This window comes from Neoarius graeffei, chromosome 11 (genome assembly GCF_027579695.1).
Source record: "Neoarius graeffei isolate fNeoGra1 chromosome 11, fNeoGra1.pri, whole genome shotgun sequence".
NCBI classification, from domain to species: domain Eukaryota; kingdom Metazoa; phylum Chordata; class Actinopteri; order Siluriformes; family Ariidae; genus Neoarius; species Neoarius graeffei.
This window is the reverse complement of record NC_083579.1, coordinates 63,622,805-63,644,166: the sequence shown is the minus strand read 5'-3', so window position 1 is coordinate 63,644,166 and position 21,362 is coordinate 63,622,805. Positions and strand designations below refer to the sequence as shown.

The window sequence follows — 21,362 nt, the reverse complement described above, 5'->3', positions numbered from 1 at the left end:
ACAAATGGTGAAAGTTTGGTGAAATTCCTTTCATTAGCCTTTGAGATCGCGTTCACAAGGTTTCGGGACGGATGGACGCACTGACAGACGGACAACCCGAAAACATAATGCCTCCTGCACCTTACGGTGGCGGAGGCATAAAAAAAAAAAAGATGCAACAAAATGTGGAGTAAAAGTATTTGATGGCAAGAATGTATTTTTTTTTTTCAATCGGCCGTTTTGTATAAGTTTTTTTTAAAATCGAATTTGCAAAAAATTAAAATGCTGTTTTTCAAAATCCAGTGAATGTGGATAAAACAGTTATTCCACTCAGTCTCATTGTACATGGTTTATAGCCAACTTGGCGCACTGCACCTCGTCTGCTATCAGCTCATGTATGACTCGATTTCGTGGAATAACTGTTAAATGGAGAATGTGTTATTGCTTAGCCCGTTATAGAATCCAGTCCAGATTTGATTGGGATCATGTTGTACAGTTATTCAATTTAAATAAAATTTAAGGCTACTATAGTTGTTCAGTGTAAAACAGGCTTTGCATGAGCTATGAATTTGACACGTGTTGTAGGAGCATCATCCTTAATTAACAGGAGGCCGTGTATTACCTTAAAGTGATGCTGGCTAATGGTGTATCCATGTCACTTTCCATTATGTCTTTATGCATCATTCAGTAATGTCTAATCTTATCAGTCATCCCCATGCTTGGGTTCCTGTAGCCACGATGGTTAATTTGGCTGATCTTTCTGAATCTCTCGCTCGTTTCCAAATGCAGTGTTTGCCACAAGTTAAATTCATTGTTGCTATGAAATAGGGCTCAAGTAGCCCAACTCGTGCCAATACCTTTTTAAAAAAAAAAAATCACCACAATGCCACCTCATACCCCTTTTCCACCAAATCAGTTCCAGGGCTGGTTCGGGGCCAGCGCTGGTGCTGGTTCACAACTTGTTCAACTTGCGAGCCACCTGAGAACCAGTTTGCTTTTCTATAGCTCGGGGTGCTAAGGCAGACCTGTTTACTCCTACGATTTGTCCGTAGTTCCTACGATTTTTCAAAACAAAACACGGACTACGAATTCTTGTCCAAAAACTACGATTTATGGCCGAAATGTTGCCAAATGTTTCATGACTTACTTTATAATCATGTTTATTGTGGGAATCGAACATTGATCGTATAGTCATGGGCGCGGCCATGTTTAATCACATTTAAGCCACGTTTACCGTACGTTGCATTGAATGCCATAATTGAGTTGCCATAAATGCATGTTCAGTTATTAACCAATGTCAAACTTTAACTTGAAATTAAACTTTTTTGATGTTGACTTTTTTTTTTCTTGTTTTGTCAAGTTGCCAGGTATCAATGACTTGTGATTTGTTAGTAAAGAGTGTGAGATCAGTATAGCTGCCAATCAAGTATTAAGTAGCCTATTAGAGCATAGTATGGTCTCTGAAATATTTCTTATTGTAGCATCCTAAATAAGTATTACTGCTAGTCTTCTGGTTATTTCAGAGATACTGAAATAATGAAATGTATGAGGAGTCAACAAGTAGACCTTAGAGTCTAGGCTTGGTAATATGAGGATTATGGAGCAGATCTAGAATCTTACATGGGTTTGCTTTTTGGTTCTCACAGGTGCTTAACTTGACAGAAAAAATAAGACCAGTGCTAGATTAATTTTTTAAATTTTGTTCATGTAATCTATCACTTACTTTCAACTTGAATTATTACTTACTTGAACTATTATCTAATAGGCTGCTTTCTACTTTTTGTCTTCGATACAATACATAGATTGGACCCCAGTAAAATTCCTACTGGCAGCTTACCAAAACTACTGACAAGATACTGCAAGACTACTGACAGGGCAAATTTGGGGTAAACAGGTCTGCTAAGGGGAGCCACGTCATTATGTCGCTGTATACGTCAGTTACGTCGCTGCGTTTGTATAAACCTTGGCGCGAACATCGTAGCAGCAACAACAACACGGAGAAGAAGTAGCAGCAGCAGAAACAACAATAATAATGGATGACTTCGCGTTTGTACAGCTGCTGCTTCTCGCCACTTAAAAATGGCGACCTTTCGCAATCTTGCTATTGTTGACGTAAGCGGTTCTTTCCTCTGGCCCAGCAAAGAGTTGGTGCTAGCCTGGAACCAGTTTTTCTGGCCCCAGAGCCAGTTCTTTGTCAGTGGAAACAGAAAACCCGGTTCCAAACTAAGCACTGGCCCCGAACCAGCCCTGGAACTGCTTTGGTGGAAAAGGGGCATCAGTGGCCCTAAAAGAACCCATTGCATGTGAATACACCCAACACAGCTTCTTACAACTGTGGAAAGCCAAAAAAAAAAAATCCACACACTGTCGTGTCCATGTATCTGTAAATTTACCCCAAAGACTTATTTGACGTTGAAGAAATTTTAAAGCAAAAGTTATTTCCTATGAACCCATGTTGCATGTTACGTCATGCTTTACACGTTTGTTGAATTTGAGATTACACACACGTGATATGCTAACCGTGCATCAACGCATGCCGCTTGGCTCAGAGATTTGTAGTCCCATGTTTATAAAACGTATTTATTTATCTTTTTCTCAAAGAAAAGGTTGGAAAAATGTTTAGCACAATATCGATATTGTATCATATTGTTCAGCCATGTCCTCATCTCATCTCATTATCTCTAGCCGCTTTATCCTTCTACAGGGTCGCAGGCAAGCTGGAGCCTATCCCAGCTGACTACGGGTGAAAGGCGGGGTACACCCTGGACAAGTCGCCAGGTCATCACAGGGCTGACACATAGACACAGACAACCATTCACACTCTCATTCACACCTACGCTCAATTTAGAGTCACCAGTTAACCTAACCTGCATGTCTTTGGACTGTGGGGGAAACCGGAGCACCCAGAGGAAACCCACGCGGACACGGGGAGAACATGCAAACTCCACACAGAAAGGCCCTCGCCGGCCCCGGGGCTCGAACCCAGGACCTTCTTGCTGTGAGGCGACAGCGCTAACCACTGCACCACCGTGCTGCCCCAGCCATGTCCTAGTATACTTGTTTGTGCTGATGTGCGTTATTATTCTCGTGTTATGTTCATATTATATGAGTAGCATAAAGTCACCAAAAAATACAGTTGTTAGTTAGTTTAATGCTGTTCATTGCTCACACTTGTGTGACGGGCTTATTAGTAAAAGTCAGCATTATGGCAAGTCATGCTTTTTATGCACGTCTTCACTTTGTAGATTAATTTAAGACAATCCATCTTTTTATCCTTCTTCAAACTGCGTTCTGTTTTATCAGTGCTTTGTGGTGCATGGGCGTTTGGTACATGTTACAGGGTTTAAGTTAATAAATCGTCTTTAATGGAAGTCTTATTTGGTGAGTGGACATGTGGGTGAAACCTCCTAAAATAGAAAGCTCAGGTCAATTGCATGTTAAAATCAGTTTTTCAAAAGGACTGAATAACCTTGATGAAGAGTAACCTGGGGGGAGGAGAACCAGGGGAGATGGGGAAGGACGGAGAAGGTGAATGGTTGAGGATATTTGGCATACAAATTGAACAGCAGCCCAAAAATGGCTGTTTTACTTCATGCGATTTCAGATTTACAGAAAATATAATGTCCATCCCACATCTGATAATACTGATTATACTTATTCTGTGCTTTTTAAAATAATTGCTCATTTTACCACGGCGCTAGTGAAATTATTAAATCCGATTGTTCGGAAGGTGTTGGGTTTTTTTTTTCTTTTTTTCTTTCTTCTAACCACACAGCTCTCACAGTGCTCGCTGGCTGGAGGTTTATAATAACATACACTACCGTTCAAAAGTTTGGGGTCACTTTGAAATGTCCTTATTTTTGAAAGAAAAGCACTGTTCTTTTCAATGAAGATCACTTTAAACCAGGGGTGGGCAATTATTTTTTTTCCATGGGGCCACATGAGAAACAGAAAATTTTGTGGAGGGCCGGACCAAAAGGCTGAACTAAATTCTGCATAATAATTGTATTTCTTTATATAAAGCAGTAAATAACATTGTTTTTACAGTTTTAGCAGCTTGGTAAGAGTATGGAAAAAACGAGGTTGCCTTACAAAAAATGTCATTTATTCAATCAAATTTCCCAAAACAATGGTTAACAAAATGTGAACGTTTGTACCTCCCCCCCGTCACATTCACCCCAAAACACAATAAAGACATCACAATATTGTCTTTCTACTCCACATATCAAGCAAGATACATCATATTATAATAATGATGCCGTGTCGATTCGGTGTAGTTATCAGAGCTACAGATCGGCTCGGGCTCCGGCGCCTGCTGGTGACGTCACACTATGTGATTGGCTGGACCGTTTGAAGGATGACGTACAAGTGTGGTTGGTCTGGACAAATTATGGAAGTAGTTATCGCAGGATTAGGTTTCGTGGGATTTCATGTCATGTCGCACATGTTGCTTTTTTTTTATTTATTTTTTTTTTTAAATACAACTTCAAAATAAAAGCACTGCACATTCAGTCCATGCATGAGGTAAAATTAGAAAATGCGTTTATTTTGTAATTTCTAATTAACCTTACGCGGGCCGGTCAGAATGAATCAAAGGGCCGGATGTGGCCCGCGGGCCGTAAAATGCCCAGGTCTGCTTTAAACTAATCAGAAATCCACTCTATACATTGCTAATGTGGTAAATGACTATTCTAGCTGCAAATGTCTGGTTTTTGGTGCAATATCTCCATAGGTGTATAGAGGCCCATTTCCAGCAACCATCACTCCAGTGTTCTAATGGTACAATGTGTTTGCTCATTGCCTCAGAAGGCTGATGGATGATTAGAAAACCCTTGTACAATCATGTTAGCACAGCTGAAAACAGTTGAGCTCTTTAGAGAAGCTATAAAACTGACCTTCCTTTGAGCAGATTGAGTTTCTGGATGGAGCATCACATTTGTGGGGTCGATTAAATGCTCAAAATGGCCAGAAAAATGTCTCGACTATATTTTCTATTCATTTTACAACTTATGGTGGTAAATAAAAGTGTGACTTTTCATGGAAAACACAAAATTGTCTGGGTGACCCCAAACTTTTGAACGGTAGTGTACCTTGAAATAATACTGTGTTAGAACGATAGTAACACACAGTGACTCATATGGTAGATGTGTTACATAATCTAAACCTAATAAGCCATCTATCCATTATCTATACCGCTCATCTGTTAGACTCATGGGGAAGCTGGAGCCAATCCCAGCTGACTTTGGGCGAGAGGCGGGGTACACTGTGAGCAGGTCTCCAGTCTGTCGCAGGGCAAAAACAGAAAGGAACAGCCTTTCACGCTCGTGGGAAATTTAGAGGAACTAGTTAAATATAAGCTGGATGTCTTTGGACTATGTGAGGAAACTGAAGCATCCGGAGGAAACCCATGCAGTCACGGGGGGGAGGAATGCGAACTCGTTACAGAAAGGCCCTGGTCCATTGTGACGGTCAAACCCAGAACTTTCTTGTTGTGAGGTGACCGGACGAACCACTGTACTACCCCAATCTAAACCTAATGATGAACAAATAAAATTTGTTATACATGTTTCTTGTTAAAGCATGTATGCAGAGCCATGGCCTCACTTTCGTTTATAAATGCCTTGAGACCTCAGGAATGGCACAGGAATAGTTTTAAGTGTTAATAATTCTAATCTAGTCATTTTTACGATTAAAGTGATTTCATATAGGTTGCGGTCTGAGTGAATGACCTTGACGTCTGTAACATCACAGCAGGAAGTCTATCGGTCTCCTCGCCATTTCCGCTATACTAAAACAGAGAGCTGACTGCAATGCCGATCCTCCATTTTGAGCTAATTTATCGCCATGCCATGTAGATGTTGCTGCACCCGCCAGCAACGTGACAGAAGGTGGATTTACGTTGCATTCATGGCCCAAGAATGTTCAAACTGCAAAGATTTGGATGCGTTTTGCGAGAAGTTCATGGGCACATTGTCTCCATGAGACTATGAAGTGGTCTCTCCTCTGCTCTGCACATTTTACTGAGGACTCGTACGAGACCTCTGATCTGTTGAGAAGCGTTGGCTATAAGCCCATATTGAAAGGGGGTGCAGTACCAACAATTAAAGGAAAAGAAAACTACAAGAAAAGGAAAGTTTGTTTCATTCATCTCATCTCATTATCTCTAGCCGCTTTATCCTGTTCTACAGGGTCGCAGGCAAGCTGGAGCCTATCCCAGCTGACTACGGGCGAAAGGCGGGGTACACCCTGGACAAGTCGCCAGGTCATCACAGGGCCGACACATAGACACAGACAACCATTCACATTCACACCTACGGTCAATTTAGAGTCACCAGTTAACCTAACCTGCATGTCTTTTGGGGGAGGAAACCCACGGGGAGAACATGCAAACTCCGCACAGAAAGGCCCTTGCCAGCCACGGGGCTCGGGCTCGAACCCAGACCTTCTTGCTATGAGGCGACAGTGCTAACCACTACACCACTGTGCTGCCCTGGAAATTTTTTTTTTTTTTTTTTTAAATTTAGATTTTAAAAGCAAAGTTCAGTTGCACCAGTTCTCCCGGAGTGAGCCGAGGGTTGTTGGTAAAGCCTGGGATGGAACGGGATGTGACCTAGTATTGCTCGGGCAGTGACCTCCCCGCGGTTGTTGCTAAAACCGGTGACGTCCTGTTCTGTCCTGGGTTTTCGTAATTGCCTGAGCCAAGCAGTAATGGTGGAATGCACAGTATGGACAAAATAGAGAAAGCGTGGAGCAGCCGTCTTATTTCTAAACTGGATATCGCTGCCATCTCTCCCTTGCGTGGAAGAAGTGAATGAACGGGGAACTGAATGAACAACTGAAAGTCAGGTTGCTTCGAAGCAATCGGCCGCAAGCTCAGCCTTCAGGAAGCGAGAACACAGACGGGTAAGCTCCTACTCTCATTTGGATAAAAAAAACAACAAAAACACGTTGTTTACCTGCGTTTAGATTAATACATGTAACTTGTATTGTGTGTTTAAGTTACCGGTATAAGATTATTTAATTTGCTTCAGAATGTGATCGTCTCAGTTCATCTGATTATTTAAGTAGCCTTTTACATTTTATCAGTGAAAATGCGTGCATGTACATGTATGTTGCATAAGTTATAACACCTATCCTGTTTTAATGAGAGTCGACCCACAGTCAATGAAGTCAAATCAGTCTTAGTTGAGCAAGTCGGTAACAGTATTTCTTACTTTCACCATAAATTATTTATTTATATGACTTTGGTCTATAGCTGGGCGGCGCGGTGGTGTAGTGGTTAGCGCTGTTGCCTCACAGCAAGAAGGTCCGGGTTCGAGCCCCGTGGCTGGCGAGGGCCTTTCTGTGCGGCGTTTGCATGTTCTCCCCGTGTCTGTGTGGGTTTCCTCCGGGTGCTCCGGTTTCCCCCACAGTCCAAAGACATGCAGGTTAGGTTAACTGGTGACTCTAAATTGACCGTAGGTGTGAATGTGAGTGTGAATGGTTGTCGGTGTCTATGTGTCAGCCCTGTGATGACCTGTTGACTTGTCCAGGGTGTACCCTGCCTTTCGCCCGTAGTCAGCTGGGATAGGCTCCAGCTTGCCTGCGACCCTGTAGAAGGATAAAGCGGCTAGAGATAATGAGATGAGATGGTCTATAGCTGTCAAAGGCCTTGGCCTTAAAACCGGTTCCCGCTGTGACGTCACGCACTCGGGCATGGCTGGCTCAGCAGGGCAGCTCAAATGCCAACTTTGCGGTCAATTTTAACTGTCAAAAATGTATTTTTTTGGAATTCCCATTTGTGCAGCATACAAGAGTCAAGGATGGAGAGCCTATCCACTCAAATTTATTTAAAAATAAAAGTTCTGGGTCGTTTAGCACTGTCGCCTCACAGCAAGAAGGTCCTGGGTTCGAGCCCCGGGGCCGGCGAGGGCCTTTCTGTGTGGAGTTTGCATGTTCTCCCTGTGTCCGCGTGGGTTTCCTCCGGGTGCTCCGGTTTCCCCCACAGTCCAAAGACATGCAGGTTAGGTTGACTGGTGACTCTAAGTTGACCGTAGGTGTGAATGTGAGTGTGAATGGTTGTCTGTGTCAGCCCTGTGATGACCTGGCGACTTGTCCAGGGTGTACCCCGCCTTTCGCCCGTAGTCAGCTGGGATAGGCTCCAGCTTGCCTGCGACCCTGTAGAAGGATAAAGCGGCTAGAGATAATGAGATGAGATGAGTTCTGGGTCGTCATGGCTCAGGTGGATAAGGTGCCATACCATAAATCCGGGGACCTGGGTTCGATTCCTACCCGAGGTAATTTCCCGATCCCTCCCCGTCTCTCTCCTGCTCATTTCCTGTCTCTACACTGTCCAATAAAAAGGTGGAAAAAGCCCAAAAATAAATAAAATAAAGTTTGTGTATCTGCTTTAAATAAAAATATTTCTTGCTTGGTTCCATGGTGTAATGGTTAGCACTCTGGACTCTGAATCCGAGTTCAAATCTCAGTGGAACCTATGAAGCCTTTGTTCCAGGTTCTGGACTGAAGTAGACAGACTGACTCAGCTGAAACCTTTGTTATGGGAAGCTGTGGCCTAATGGTTGGAGAATTAGCTTTGGGACCAAAAGGGTACTGGTTTGATTCCCTGGACCAGCAGAAATGGCTGAAGTGCCCTTCAGCAAGGCACATTAACCCCCAGCTGCTCTGGGTATGTTGTACATCACTCTGGATAAGAGCATCTGCTGAAGGCCTGTAATGTCAAATAATTTGTTGATGGGAGGAATCTGGGAAGTCTGTGCTTTGTGATATTCAATAAGTGTTGTGGAGTTTATTTATTTAAATAGCACGAGTGGGAACAGGAGCTGAATTGTTCTGCAGATGTTCTATAACAAACTGTAGCTGTAACTATAGAAGGTTAAAAGGTATGACGAGTTGCTCATTTGTCAAATCACTGGTTTTGGAAGAGTAACAGATTTTGGGACATGCTGTTATAGAAAAAAATAATAGGCTGTATCACACTACCCTGTTTATTTTCCTTGTAACATCACACCCCAGTGTGGCTTTTTCCCCTCCATTATTTACAGTGCTCTCCACAATTATTGGCACCCCTTAAAAAGGGTTAGAAAACAAAATCCACCTTTTGAAGTCGCTTCATCTCACACTGAGAAAATGAGAAGGCCAGACTTTTAATTGAAACAAGTTTGTTCAGAGTAAAACATCCCTCATCAAGAAATAATAATTTTCAACAAAAACACATGAGGCACTATTATTGGCACCCCTGCATTTAATACTTTTGCACAACCTCCCTTTGTCAGTAAAACAGCACCGGGTCTCTAACATTTTATAAGGTTGGAGATACAGAGCAGGGCATCTGAGACCACTCCTCTTTCCACAGTCTCTCCAGATCATCCAGGGTCCTCGACCCTCTCTTGTGCTCTCCTCTTCAGCTCAGCCCACAGGTTTTCAATGGGGTTCAGGTCAGGGGACTGAGATGGCCATGGCAGAAGTTGATTCTGTGTTGATTTGGACATGTACTTCAGATCATTGTCCTGCTGGAAGAGCCAGTGACGACCCAGTTGTAGTTTCCTGGTAGAAGCAGCCTGATTTCTGATTTAAAATATCCTGGTATTTCGTGACGTTCGTGATGCCAGGTACACACAAGGTTTCCAGGGCCTTTGGAGGAAAAACAGCCCCAAAACATCACAGGACTTCCATATTTTACAGTTGGGATCGGGGTCTTTTCATTAAAGCCATCCTTCTCTTTATGGCAAACCCAGATTGAGTGTTTGCTAAAAAGCTCCATTTTTGTTACATCAGACCACAGGACATGATTCCAAAGTTGGAGTAGCATTTTGCAAACTTCAGTGATCCTTGGAGATTTTTTTTTTCTCGGCTCTCTCATCATCCTCCTCACCTTACCTTGGGGCAAAATAAGCTTGGGTCCTTATCCAGGCAAGTTTGTAACAGTTCCGGTTGGTGTCCACTTTATTATTGCCCAAACAGTAGAAATGGGCATTTTCAGGTGAGTAGGGGCTCCACACACACACACACACACACACACACACACACACACATTTGGTTTGTTTTCTCTTGTCTTTCCCATGCTGATGGATGACTCAAGAAATTTGGCCTCTGTGTCACCTCATATTTGCACCCCAGCTAATCAGGAAGTCATGGATTATAGCTTGAAAGTTCCTACACACTCCAATCAACTCAAACGTACAATTTAAATGGAAAACATGTTTCAGTTACATTTGTGTGTTCTATAATTTCCAGGGGTGTCAGTAATAGTGGTGTGTCTCATCTCATTATCTCTAGCCGCTATATCCTGTTCTACAGGGTCGCAGGCAAGCTGGAGCCTATCCCAGCTGACTACGGGCGAAAGGCAGGGTACACCCTGGACAAGTCGCCAGGTCATCACAGGGCTGACACATAGACACCGACAACCATTCACATTCACACCTACGCTCAATTTAGAGTCACCAGTTAACCTAACCTGCATGTCTTTGGACTGGGGGGGAAACCGGAGGAAACCCACGCGGACACGGGGAGAACATGCAAACTCCACACAGAAAGGCCCTCGCCGGCCACGGGGCTCGAACCCAGGACCTTCTTGCTGTGAGGCGACAGCGCTAACCACTACACCACCGTGCTGCCCGTGTGTGTTTTAAAACTAATTATTTACTGAAGAGGGATTTTTCTCTGAATAAATGTTTCAATTAAAGGTTAGATTTGTCGTCATTCCCCCCCCCAGTATGAGATGAAGTGACTTCACCAAAAGGTGGATATTTTTATTTTTTTTCCCCTCTAGCCATTTTACTGATCTTTACAATTGTGGAGGGCACTGTACATTTTTAGCTCCATCATAATCCCAGTAAGAAATTGTGTGTGTTTTGAAAATAATTAATTATTTCCTGAAAGGCGGCACGGTGGTGTAGTGGTTAGCGCTGTCGCCTCACAGCAAGAAGGTCCGGGTTCGAGCACCGTGGCTGGTGAGGGCCTTTCTGTGTGGAGTTTGCATGTTCTCCCCGTGTCCGCGTGGGTTTCCTCCGGGTGCTCCGGTTTCCCCCACAGTCCAAAGACATGCAGGTTAGGTTAACTGGTGACTCTAAATTGAGCGTAGGTGTGAATGTGAGTGTGAATGGTTGTCTGTGTCTATGTGTCAGCCCTGTGATGACCTGGCGACTTGTCCAGGGTGTACCCCGCCTTTCGCCCGTAGTCAGCTGGGATAGGCTCCAGCTTGCCTGCGACCCTGTAGAACAGGATAAAGCGGCTAGAGATAATGAGATGAGATGAGATGAAGTGACCTTCACCAAAAGGTGGATCCCCCCCCCCCCCCCCCCAGCCATTTTACTAATCTTTACGAGGGGTGCCAATAATTGTGGAGGGCACTGTACATTTTAGCTCTAGCATAATCCCAGTAAGAAACTTTCAAAGGGGTGTGTGTGTGTTTTGGGCCATGAAAGAAGAAAGAAAGATGACGACTTCCTTTTATCGTGAGCCTGAAAATAACCAACCCGAGCCACACTGTCTCTTTTTTTTAAGGCTGCCTCTGACACTCTGCTTGTATAAGTTGAATGTCTGCGGAGACCTCAGCTGTTGGGTGAAAATGAGACCTCTGCTACAGTTCACCATCAAAAAAACTGAGTTACTTTACTCGTGTTACAGCTCCGCTATTGAAGCAGTATGAACCTCCCACGCTCAGGAGATGAGCCTGTAGGACCTGCAGCTGCACTGCACCCTCTCTATTTCTGTAATAACTAATTCTCTCGCTCTCTCCGTCTCTCATGCCCTTTGTTGCTCTGTTCTGCAGGTCTGAGTGGGCGCTTTCTGGTCACCTCACTCCCGACTATCTTTCAGTAAGTCTCCAAAGTTGAGTTCTAACGTTGTATAATGCTGACAATACTAATCGCTCTTACTTTAATTGCAGAAGCTCTTTAAAAGAAAGCCGTCTCATTTAATGATGTTGTGTTTCTGAAAGTCATGTGCTATAGTGTGTAGGATACGATACAATCAAGAAAGAGTTTGTGTTTTTAGAACATTCTCTTCCATTTTGCATCAGATGAATTTTTGGTCGAAATGAAATGAAGCATTGTGTGCCACTGCATGCATCACAAAATACCAACGAATTGATAATCAGATTCTATGCCAACTATTTTTATTACCAAATTCAAATAGTTTTGTCTTTTTTTTTTTTTTTTTTTTTTTTTAGTTGCAGCTCTACTAATCATTGTGCATTACATGGTTTTGGGATGTAGCCCTGAATTCTCTCTGAATGTGTATTACTTGGCACTCACGGAAATGAATAAATCCTAAGTTTAGCAGTTTTAATAAGGGAAGGAGAGATCAAACTAGTTATGCATAAAAGGAAGAAAATAATTATCAGGTAGCACACAAAGGCCCTCAATTACAAAATGAACGTATGGGGGGGGAACCCAAAACACTGGGAGTATGGTAAATGCCGTGCTTTGTGTGGAAATGACCAATGTGGACGAGAGCAGAGGCTACAGTCAAGTCTTGCCTCGTATATGCAAGTTTTGAGTCGGTTCAGACGTGCGGTGCAGTGTAGCAAAGCCGGCTGAGTGGACAGAATTGTTATTAAACCATATATTCTGACTGGCATCCAAGCATATGCAGCCACGGATCACTTTAAAATATGTAGCATAAGGCAAAATAATATATTAGGTAAAGGCCTACATCGAGTAGGCCATATCTTGAACATAGGATAAATGGGTATGATCAAATTGTTTGCAATTAACAGGTTTTTACGGAAGCTGAGAGAGGCCCTTCATATAATCCTTTTTTTTTTTTTTTATCCTTCATATAATCCTTTTATTTATTTATTTATTTTTTAACCTTGTTATCCCGAGATAATGACATAATTTAATTCAGGATCTCGAGAAAACAACACTACTAATTCGAGATCTCGAGAAAACAAAACCGTTATTCCGAGATAACGACATAATTAATTCAGGATCTCAAGAAAACAACACAACTAATTCGAGATCTTGAGTAAACAGCTGAGAAATGGTTCATTCAGGTGCGCCAAGAGACTTGATATGCTGACTTTGGGGCTATTTCTCATTCTGTATAGACGCAGCTTTGGTCATTAGAATGTCTGGAATAATCGATCACCTAATAAGGCAATATTTTGATCAGGGGTTGACACGGAGAGATTGCATTAAGTCTTTTAATAAGGGATAATTTCAAAATTAGTCCGCGGCATCTCCGCGGAAGACTGGCCCGGCTTCGTCTCTACCGACGGAGATACAGTGATCCAGCTGAGATCATGAAATAATTTTGTTTTCTCGAGATCTCGAAATAACGGTTTTGTTTTCTCGAGATCTCGAATTAGTTGTGTTTTCTCGAGATCCTGAATTAATTGTCGTTATCTCGGGATAAGGTGAGTTTAAAAAAAAAAAAAAAGATTATATGAAGGGCCTCTCGCGGCTTCCGTAGGTTTTTATTTATTTATTAAGATTTATTTTTCATTTTGAGAGAGCCTGCTACTGGTGACATTACAAATAAGATTAAGGCATTTGCAGTGAGACACTAGATGCTGAGGCCAGCCTTAATAAATGCTTTGCTGGTGGTAACATGGTATGAAAAATTCCAGTAGGTAAGCAGAAATATTATTATTTTTTGGCCCCTTCAAGATCCCCAGGTGTTTGCGGAGAAATTTTTTCGGACAGGCCGTATAAAAACCCATACGTTACATACATTACAAGCCTTGCAACAGTGGAATTCATTTTACAGCAAATAACTTTATTTGATTTATTATAATCTGATAATGCTTTAGAAAAAATGTAATATTTTTATAAAGTTCATAACTTTAAGTATTAAAATGTCACTAACGTGACACACAACAAAGTTCGATATCTAAATCAAACCCTCCATTTTATATAATGTCAAGAACTATAGATCTGCACTGAACAACTTTAATCTTTTTCTAACACTAGTCAAGTTTGTTTGTATAGCGCTTTTAACAATAAACGTTGTCACAAAGCAGCTTTACAGAATTTGAACGACTTAAAACATGAGCTAATTTTGTCCCTAATCTATCCCCAATGAGCAAGCCTGTGGCGACGGTGGCAAGGAAAAACTCCCTCAGACGACATGAGGAAGAAACCTCGAGAGGAACCAGACTCAAAAGGGAACCCATCCTCATTTGGGCAACAACAGACAGCATGACTATAACATTAACAGTTTTAACGTGAAGACAGTTTCGTTGATGTTATAACTCTTCATTGATGGAAACTTGAGTGCAAAACTGTTCATGACAACTGCAGTCCTAAAGTTAGCAAGTTGACTGTAGTCCTCAGCCATAAAAGCATTACTGTAAGTGTCCAGAGCATCCTCCAGGTATAACCCTCAACTGTCCTCATGGGGCCGTCCTTCACAGGAGTGATGCGATAAGACTCCAACCAGACACAGGGTACCAGGATGGATCGAGCAGGTCCGAGGGGCAGAAGAGGCCAGCATCTCAATCCCAGGACCAACATGTAACTCAGAGGGACAGATGGGGGGGAGGGAGAGAGAACACAGGTTGTTAGGTATGCCCTAAAAATGACACAAGTATTAAATCTGTGTGGTAGGCTCGCAGAGACGAGAGTCTTGACATCAGGCATAATACACAGCAATGGCATGTTAATATGATTAAAAAATATCATGACCTGCTCTGGCTGGATGGGTGATGGGAGCACACTCCTCAGCAATGATGAGATGCAGATGGGACCCTTAGGGCTGGCCAAGACAATTCCGTTATATTTACCGGGTCTGGGACATGCGACAGGATGTCTGACGGCCGATTCCCTGCAGGCTACGATAGCCAGTCGAGGTCTCCACCCTCTCCTACATGGGGACAGAAAAAAATCAATGTCTGACACAGAAATGTACAACGTTAAAGTATCAAATGTCTCAAACTGGATCTAAACTACAGAGTTAAATGTGAAACTTGAGAAGTCAAGTCAATCTGGAGTTCATCAGCACTGGCAGTAGGTTTTGCGTCCCACCCCTCCCTTGTACTTAGCCTGGGAAATCCCATGCTGCTTTGCACAATCGTTCCAATCTGAAAAGACAGCATGGAAACTATGGTCTAAAGGCTCGTCTGAGTTAGGGAGCCAATCAGAGAGTGGGGAGGGGTGGAAAGACGGTGACGCGTACTACTCGACAAACGGAAGCTTGTAGTTTATTTGGGGCTGTTTACGGATCACATTTAACATGGCGGCGAGCGATACGAACCAAACTTTTGATCAAGCTTTAGACACTGTTCTGAATAGTTTAGAGCGAAAGTTTGTTTTAAAAAAAAGAACAGCGTTTGGCGTTAGTCTTTCTTCGTTGCTCTAACTACGTCACCGGGTACAACTGCCATGATTGGCCATGGGCTACGTATACGCCAAATGATAGACATTCGCAACGTCCAATAAACGGCCGTTGACAATCGTAAACCACACCTCCCCTACGAGAAATTCAGTAGGCGGATTCCAGACCATATTTCACTTGTGATATGGTCTGGTGTTAACCAGACTACCTTGTACTGTGTGTATGAACGAAAACATGTATGTGACTTGCTTCAGCATCCTCGTCTGTACAAATATATCAAATATTTGTCTACATTTTCTATGAACACACTTTTTTGGAAGTTTTAGAACAATCAACGTGCACCATTTTATTGCGTATTTTAGTGTTATTCACCGCTATAGATATTAAAAACAACTTGCAGTCGGCATGGTCATTGGACGCCATTTTAGCAAACACGCTGAACAACCAATGAGACGGCAGCTTTCTTTTCACAGTGTCAAACGGACCAATCGCTAGGCGCTACACGTAATGGTTTTGGTAACAGTTAGTACGGGTACAGTGTACGATAGGGGGCCATTTGGCAGGCCTAAAAGGGAGGATCCCCCTCTCCCCCCTTTTAAACTACAAACGTTTCGCCTGCAATTTTTTATTATTATTTTTATTTATTTTTTTTTTTTTTACACTTACCCAGCTGGGTTACCACCAACAAAAAAAAATTAAGGCTGGCCTTATTTATTCACCTGTTTAAACAAGAGCTTTGCCAATCATCAAATCTTGGCAATGCCACATCTGGCTCTGTTAGAAGGCCTCTTACACATCCATAAGACATGAGGGGTTTTTTCAGGAGCACGTGGGGTCCCATCTCGTCTCCCACCCCCAATCCATCTAATTTATTTATAATGGAGAGTGGCAAGTGGTTAAGTCATTTTCCTCTCCAAAGGCAGTCAGTGTGGTGATGTGCCAGTACAGGGGTGGAGAAGATTCATTTTCTCTCTCGCGCGCTTTCTCTCTCCTGTGTTTTAAGAGCTGACCATTTTTCTTCACCCATCCTGGATGTGAAAATTTGTGAAATGTTTTATTATTATAATAAACAGTACACAGGCTATACATATCACAGATGTATAAATTTAAATATTCAAACGTCAGCTGGAGATGGAGTGTGTCTATGACTGACAGTGTTGCTGACCGCAGCGTTTCTTTCCATTCTTTATGACTTCTTATGTTGCCACGTTTCAGGCTGCCAAATAGAAATAATTAATTCAATTGGACTTGATGTTGGCGCTTCTATTTCGGAAGAGAGAAGAGTTTCTCTTTTTGGCTGTGTTGCGTCTCTCCATGTCGTAAAGTCTAGGGGCGCAGCCTCTAAATGGAGAATATTTAAGGGCATGATTATGTAAATGATGATGGTTTTCAGTCGCCGCATCGATCAACATCCGATCATTCATACACTGTGATTGCCGAGATACGAACCTTTCATGAATCACAAGTGAACCCTGTTGTACGATGATTTCTCTGCTCAGATCCGCGCTGGTTTCTGTGCTAGGTTGATAAATGAGGGCCAGTGTGTTCAGAGTGTAGAAACAATACATCATTGCTTCGCTATCCTTAGGAGAGCAATCAGTCATCAGTCTGCTTTGTTTTCGGTTTATATCGGTTTGACTGCCTCTTTGTGGAATATAATCACACCTTGTTTAATATTCTGTGGTCAAGTGCTCATCTCCTGTCTATTGCAGTGCTAAAGATGGAAGTTTTAGAAGATACATGTCATCACGGACCATTGAGGATATCCAAGCATACATTGTTCAAAAAAAGTGGGAATCTGTGGAGCCGCTGCCAGGATGGAAATCGCCTTCATCTATCTTGTAACACTCTTCTTTCTCTGCGTATCTTCAGTTAGATGTGTTCAGCACTCAAAGGGTCTTGGCGACTCAAGAGAACTAATCTGAAGCCATTTTTGTTGTTCTTATCTCTATTGTTGAACTAGGTTTTGTTTTTAATTGCAGGATGTCAGGAATGGCTGGTCTCTTCCGGCTGTCCGTGTGGATACGGGTATGATGTATTTTATTGGATGTTTACTGTATGTAACGTAAAGAAAAACAATCAGGCATGCTGTTATGGGGGGGCAGGGCAATGACCGGGTGGTGTGATGCAGCTCAAATGTGAAGTGGATTATTGCGCTGTAACGGCATGTCCTGAAGTGGGGTTTTTTTTTTTTTTTCCTCCTATAGAGATCTTGTAGTCACGTGACCGGAAAGTACACAGCCGCCATCTTGTCGGTAAAAAACACAGCTGAATACTGCTGCACTCGTGTACAGAATGGATCAATTTCAACCGACGGACTACACGGCTCATTTTTCTAATGAATAGATAACTAGATATATGTCTAAAATAAACGATCTACAGATTAGTGACCCTTATGGCTTACCGGACGTAGTTTTCCTGACCGTGTCAGTGGATATTGAACTGCCAGCGGAATACCCGGACGTGTATAATTACCTCATCAACTTTCCCTCGCTGTTCAGTGGTGAAGCGCTGCGTGCTTATAAATCTCTGGACAGTTGTCTTTACAGAAATTCAGGATTTGTCAGCGACTCAGATGTGGCATCTTGTAAACAAGAAAATAATCCTCATTGGATGGGTAAGTCACTTAAGTATTAAGTGTAACACTGACCAGCCGATTATAGAATAAGGTAATTCCAGCTGTAATTCCAAATCGTCTATCTTGTTTACCATGGATCTGGCATTGGAGAGGTAGAGGCTTGGCAGTGGAGGTTTGAGTGGCTGTTTTCTGAGCTTAGTCAACAGGCCGGCTCTGCCTGCAGCCTCGCTTTTGCGTCCACTCCCGACGCCGCCTCCTTCGCTTTGCTTCCGATAACAATCCACGGAGACCCCGCTGGTCTCGCTATCTCGTCCGGAATGTTGTGAATGCGATTGAAATCGCTACAAACCGTCATTTTCTGCTAGAAACCCATGTCCAGTAAGTCCATACGGTTGTAGTGGATATTGAAGTCTGGTACAGACGAACAACACGCAAAAATACACACAAAAAACATAAACGTGCACAGGTAGGGAGAGCTTGTAGCTGCAGCTGTTGTAGTAGAATTGTATATAGTAGGGTTTTCCAGAAGAAAAGGTAGAAGTAGAAGGCGGAAAATGGCGTTTGACCGACAAGATGGCGTCTGTCACAATCTGGATCGGCTGTGACATCACATGCAAGTGCTCCATACCACAGCAATTTGCTCATGATTAACTGGTACATTTTACCCATTTGTTGTTGCATTTAATGTTGTGGAACATCCACACATTGGTTCCTGTTGTCACTTATAATGCATATTAAGTCATTGATTTTTCAAAAATGCAGTTTGTCATGTTGTCAAGACACCGCAAAGTGCAGTGGTCTCTGTGCTTACAACAATTAGTTTTCACTACCAGTTACGCACATTCTCCCCTACACTCTCTGATCCCAGCTATCGCACATCCCTTCTGAATGAAGGTGTGATTTTTTTTATTTTATTTTATTTAAAATGGCAGTAGACTGAGTCACACCCTCATGGTCTTTTACCACGTGAATGTCATTGAAATCCGTTTAAACCATGAACCAGACTCTGAGTTTGAAAATAAATGCAAAAAGAGAGCTTGGCTATGTTACGAGTCGCTTCAAAGGAAGGCATTAGTTTCTGTGTAGGATGTAAACCCCTCCAAAAAATGAACACGATCATTAATAAAAATGCACTGTTGAGGAAAAGGTTCAACAAAATGCATGTTCCAATGTCCACGCTCGAACTCGTGCTGCGTAGCCTACAGTACTATTAAAAATGCGTTAGTAATCAGTACCGGCTGGTGGCGAAGTTCACTGAGGAGGCAGACTATAGGGGTGTTCACACGGCACATATTTGCACCGATGCTGCACCGATGTATTTTGTTGCGATATATCTTACACCGGTGTAAATTTTGTGGAGCGTTCACACGTCACAAACCTGCTTACTAGAGAGAAGCGTGTTAGCACCGATGCAGCCCCACTTGCGTTCACACGGCAGTTTTTGCGACCGTGCTATACGATAGTAATAATGCGGAAATGAAATATGCGCATGCGTGAAAATGTACTTCCTTTTCCCGGTTGTCATGGCATCACCAAGCACCGGGAAAACACCGTGGATGAAGACACCAGTGTTGCCAGATACTGCTGACGTTTTCCAGCCCAAAAGGTGTTCAAATCTGCCAAAATGCACTTAAAACTGCCCAATCTGGCAACACTGGAAGACGCGCAGTTCTGTTGTTGATATTCGCCATTTTGGAAGCGCAAAATACCAGGATGCAAATTATGCAATGCCCGTATGTAATCAACTCTCTTCACGCGTAGCGAGTCTACCCTGTAGCGTTCAGACGTCCCATTTTATATCGGTGCTGCCCCGCAAACTAGCATTTACTCCGGAGTAAATTTCTTAAACCACCTCCCGAGCAGGGTTAGATTTGCACCGGTTTAAGCAGCTTTCAGGGGCTACACCGGTATAACTTTGTACCGTGTGAACGCTCTACCGGGGCAGCCCTGGTGCTACACCGGAGTAAAAGTTGCCGTGTGAACACCCCTTATGCAGCGTGCATACGCATGCACGCGCACACAGATGGTCTTGTAAATGCATCTGACTACAGGATAAAAACAAATGATGACAATCAGCTGACCTAAGGGCCTGCTTGTTCAAAGCAACACTTGCACAAGTCTCAGCCACAGACCGAACATGCATCATCTGGCCTCTGTACCTAGAAACCATTGTCAATTAAAGTCAGAAAATTGCTGACAGGAAAAGACAAGCGTAAGATTACGCATCATAATAAAAACACTGGCCAGTAAACCCCGTGTTACCATCTAAACATATGAAAGACTCCGAGAATGTCAAACTAAATGGTGTTATTTACATACTGTATTTTACAATTTTCTTCTAAAATCTCAATCAGGCATTGCCTCCTGACGAACTGCCACTGTACAGTAATCATATACATGTATAGAGGATGTGCAGTCACGTGACCCGTCCGTGTTTACTCCGCCATATTGGACGGCTTCAGGATTGTTTACCTTGCGCGAGCGTAATGGATCCAGGGAGTAATCCCCAAGAAAATTCGGAAAATACCCCATCTACATCGCGCGATAACTTGTCTAAGTTTGGTCAGCATCTTGAAGGTGACGTGAGGCAGCGTTACGTGGAAAAGTGTTCCAGGTTGGGGATTGCAGATCCGTACAACTTGCCGCAATCCTTGTTCAGGGAAATTCGGAGCTGCGGTGCCGGCGATTTGCCCGATCTGGCCTACCACGACATTTACAATTTTCTCGTTAATCGTGAATCGTGTTACACTGGCAAAGCCCTCAAAGCTTACAAGAGCCTGGAAGCTTATAAATATTTTGTTGCGGGATGGGTATCCCAACTATACCTCTGGAAGGTTCCGAAGAAGAATGTCTACTTGATAACCTCACAGGTAAGTGGCATTAAGACGTCTATGATAGAGACTATGCAGGACATTTTATCGTAAGAATGTTCGAAATCTAAACTCAGTTCCAGATAATGACAGGGTTGTAAATATGTGTGTTTTTGTCTGAAAAAAAAAAAATCACAAATCACCGACTATGCAGTTATCATTCAATCCGAAAATCAACTTGGCAGATGTACTAGGAGTATTGAATTAGATTACACCTACCTGATATGAAGTGTTCACTACAAATTTGGCTGGTAGAACTGGGATACCAGTTTTCTCTTCGCACAGCGGACGCCCATTTTGCGCGTCTTTCCTCGTCTGCGGGGAATCTATAAAATGACAGGCCCTCCTTTTGGCCCTGTCTATTGGTACAACCAAATGCTGAACAAGATATAACCATTCTCGAAAGATCTACTCCCACACACTTGATAATTAGAACGGGTTCGTCTAAGTTCTATGCGCCCATGCCGTCCAAGATGGCAGATAAACAAATATCACGTGACCTCGTGACTTCACGTGCACGCTCTCTATACTCCTCCCTCTTCCAAAGTACTGTCTATTAGTTAAGAAGAAGAAGAGAGGGTCCCATATACGATTCGTACATTGGGGGAGTGCCTGTTAGAGAGCGCACTTGTCCTGGGCCATCGGCATAGTGA

The 21,362-nt window shown here is 42.9% G+C and overlaps 1 protein-coding gene across 1 annotated transcript in view; it reads left to right on the top strand.

The window, feature by feature from the left end:
- Positions 1-21,362, top strand: part of tmx4 (thioredoxin-related transmembrane protein 4) — a 45,370-nt gene that overhangs the window by 10,962 nt on the left and 13,046 nt on the right. Inside the window, exons 3-5 of the mRNA XM_060934565.1 lie at positions 11,753-11,798; positions 16,974-17,102; positions 17,244-17,289. Coding sequence (XP_060790548.1) covers positions 11,753-11,798; positions 16,974-17,102; positions 17,244-17,289 — 221 coding nt within the window. The remainder of the gene's footprint in view (positions 1-11,752; positions 11,799-16,973; positions 17,103-17,243; positions 17,290-21,362) is intronic.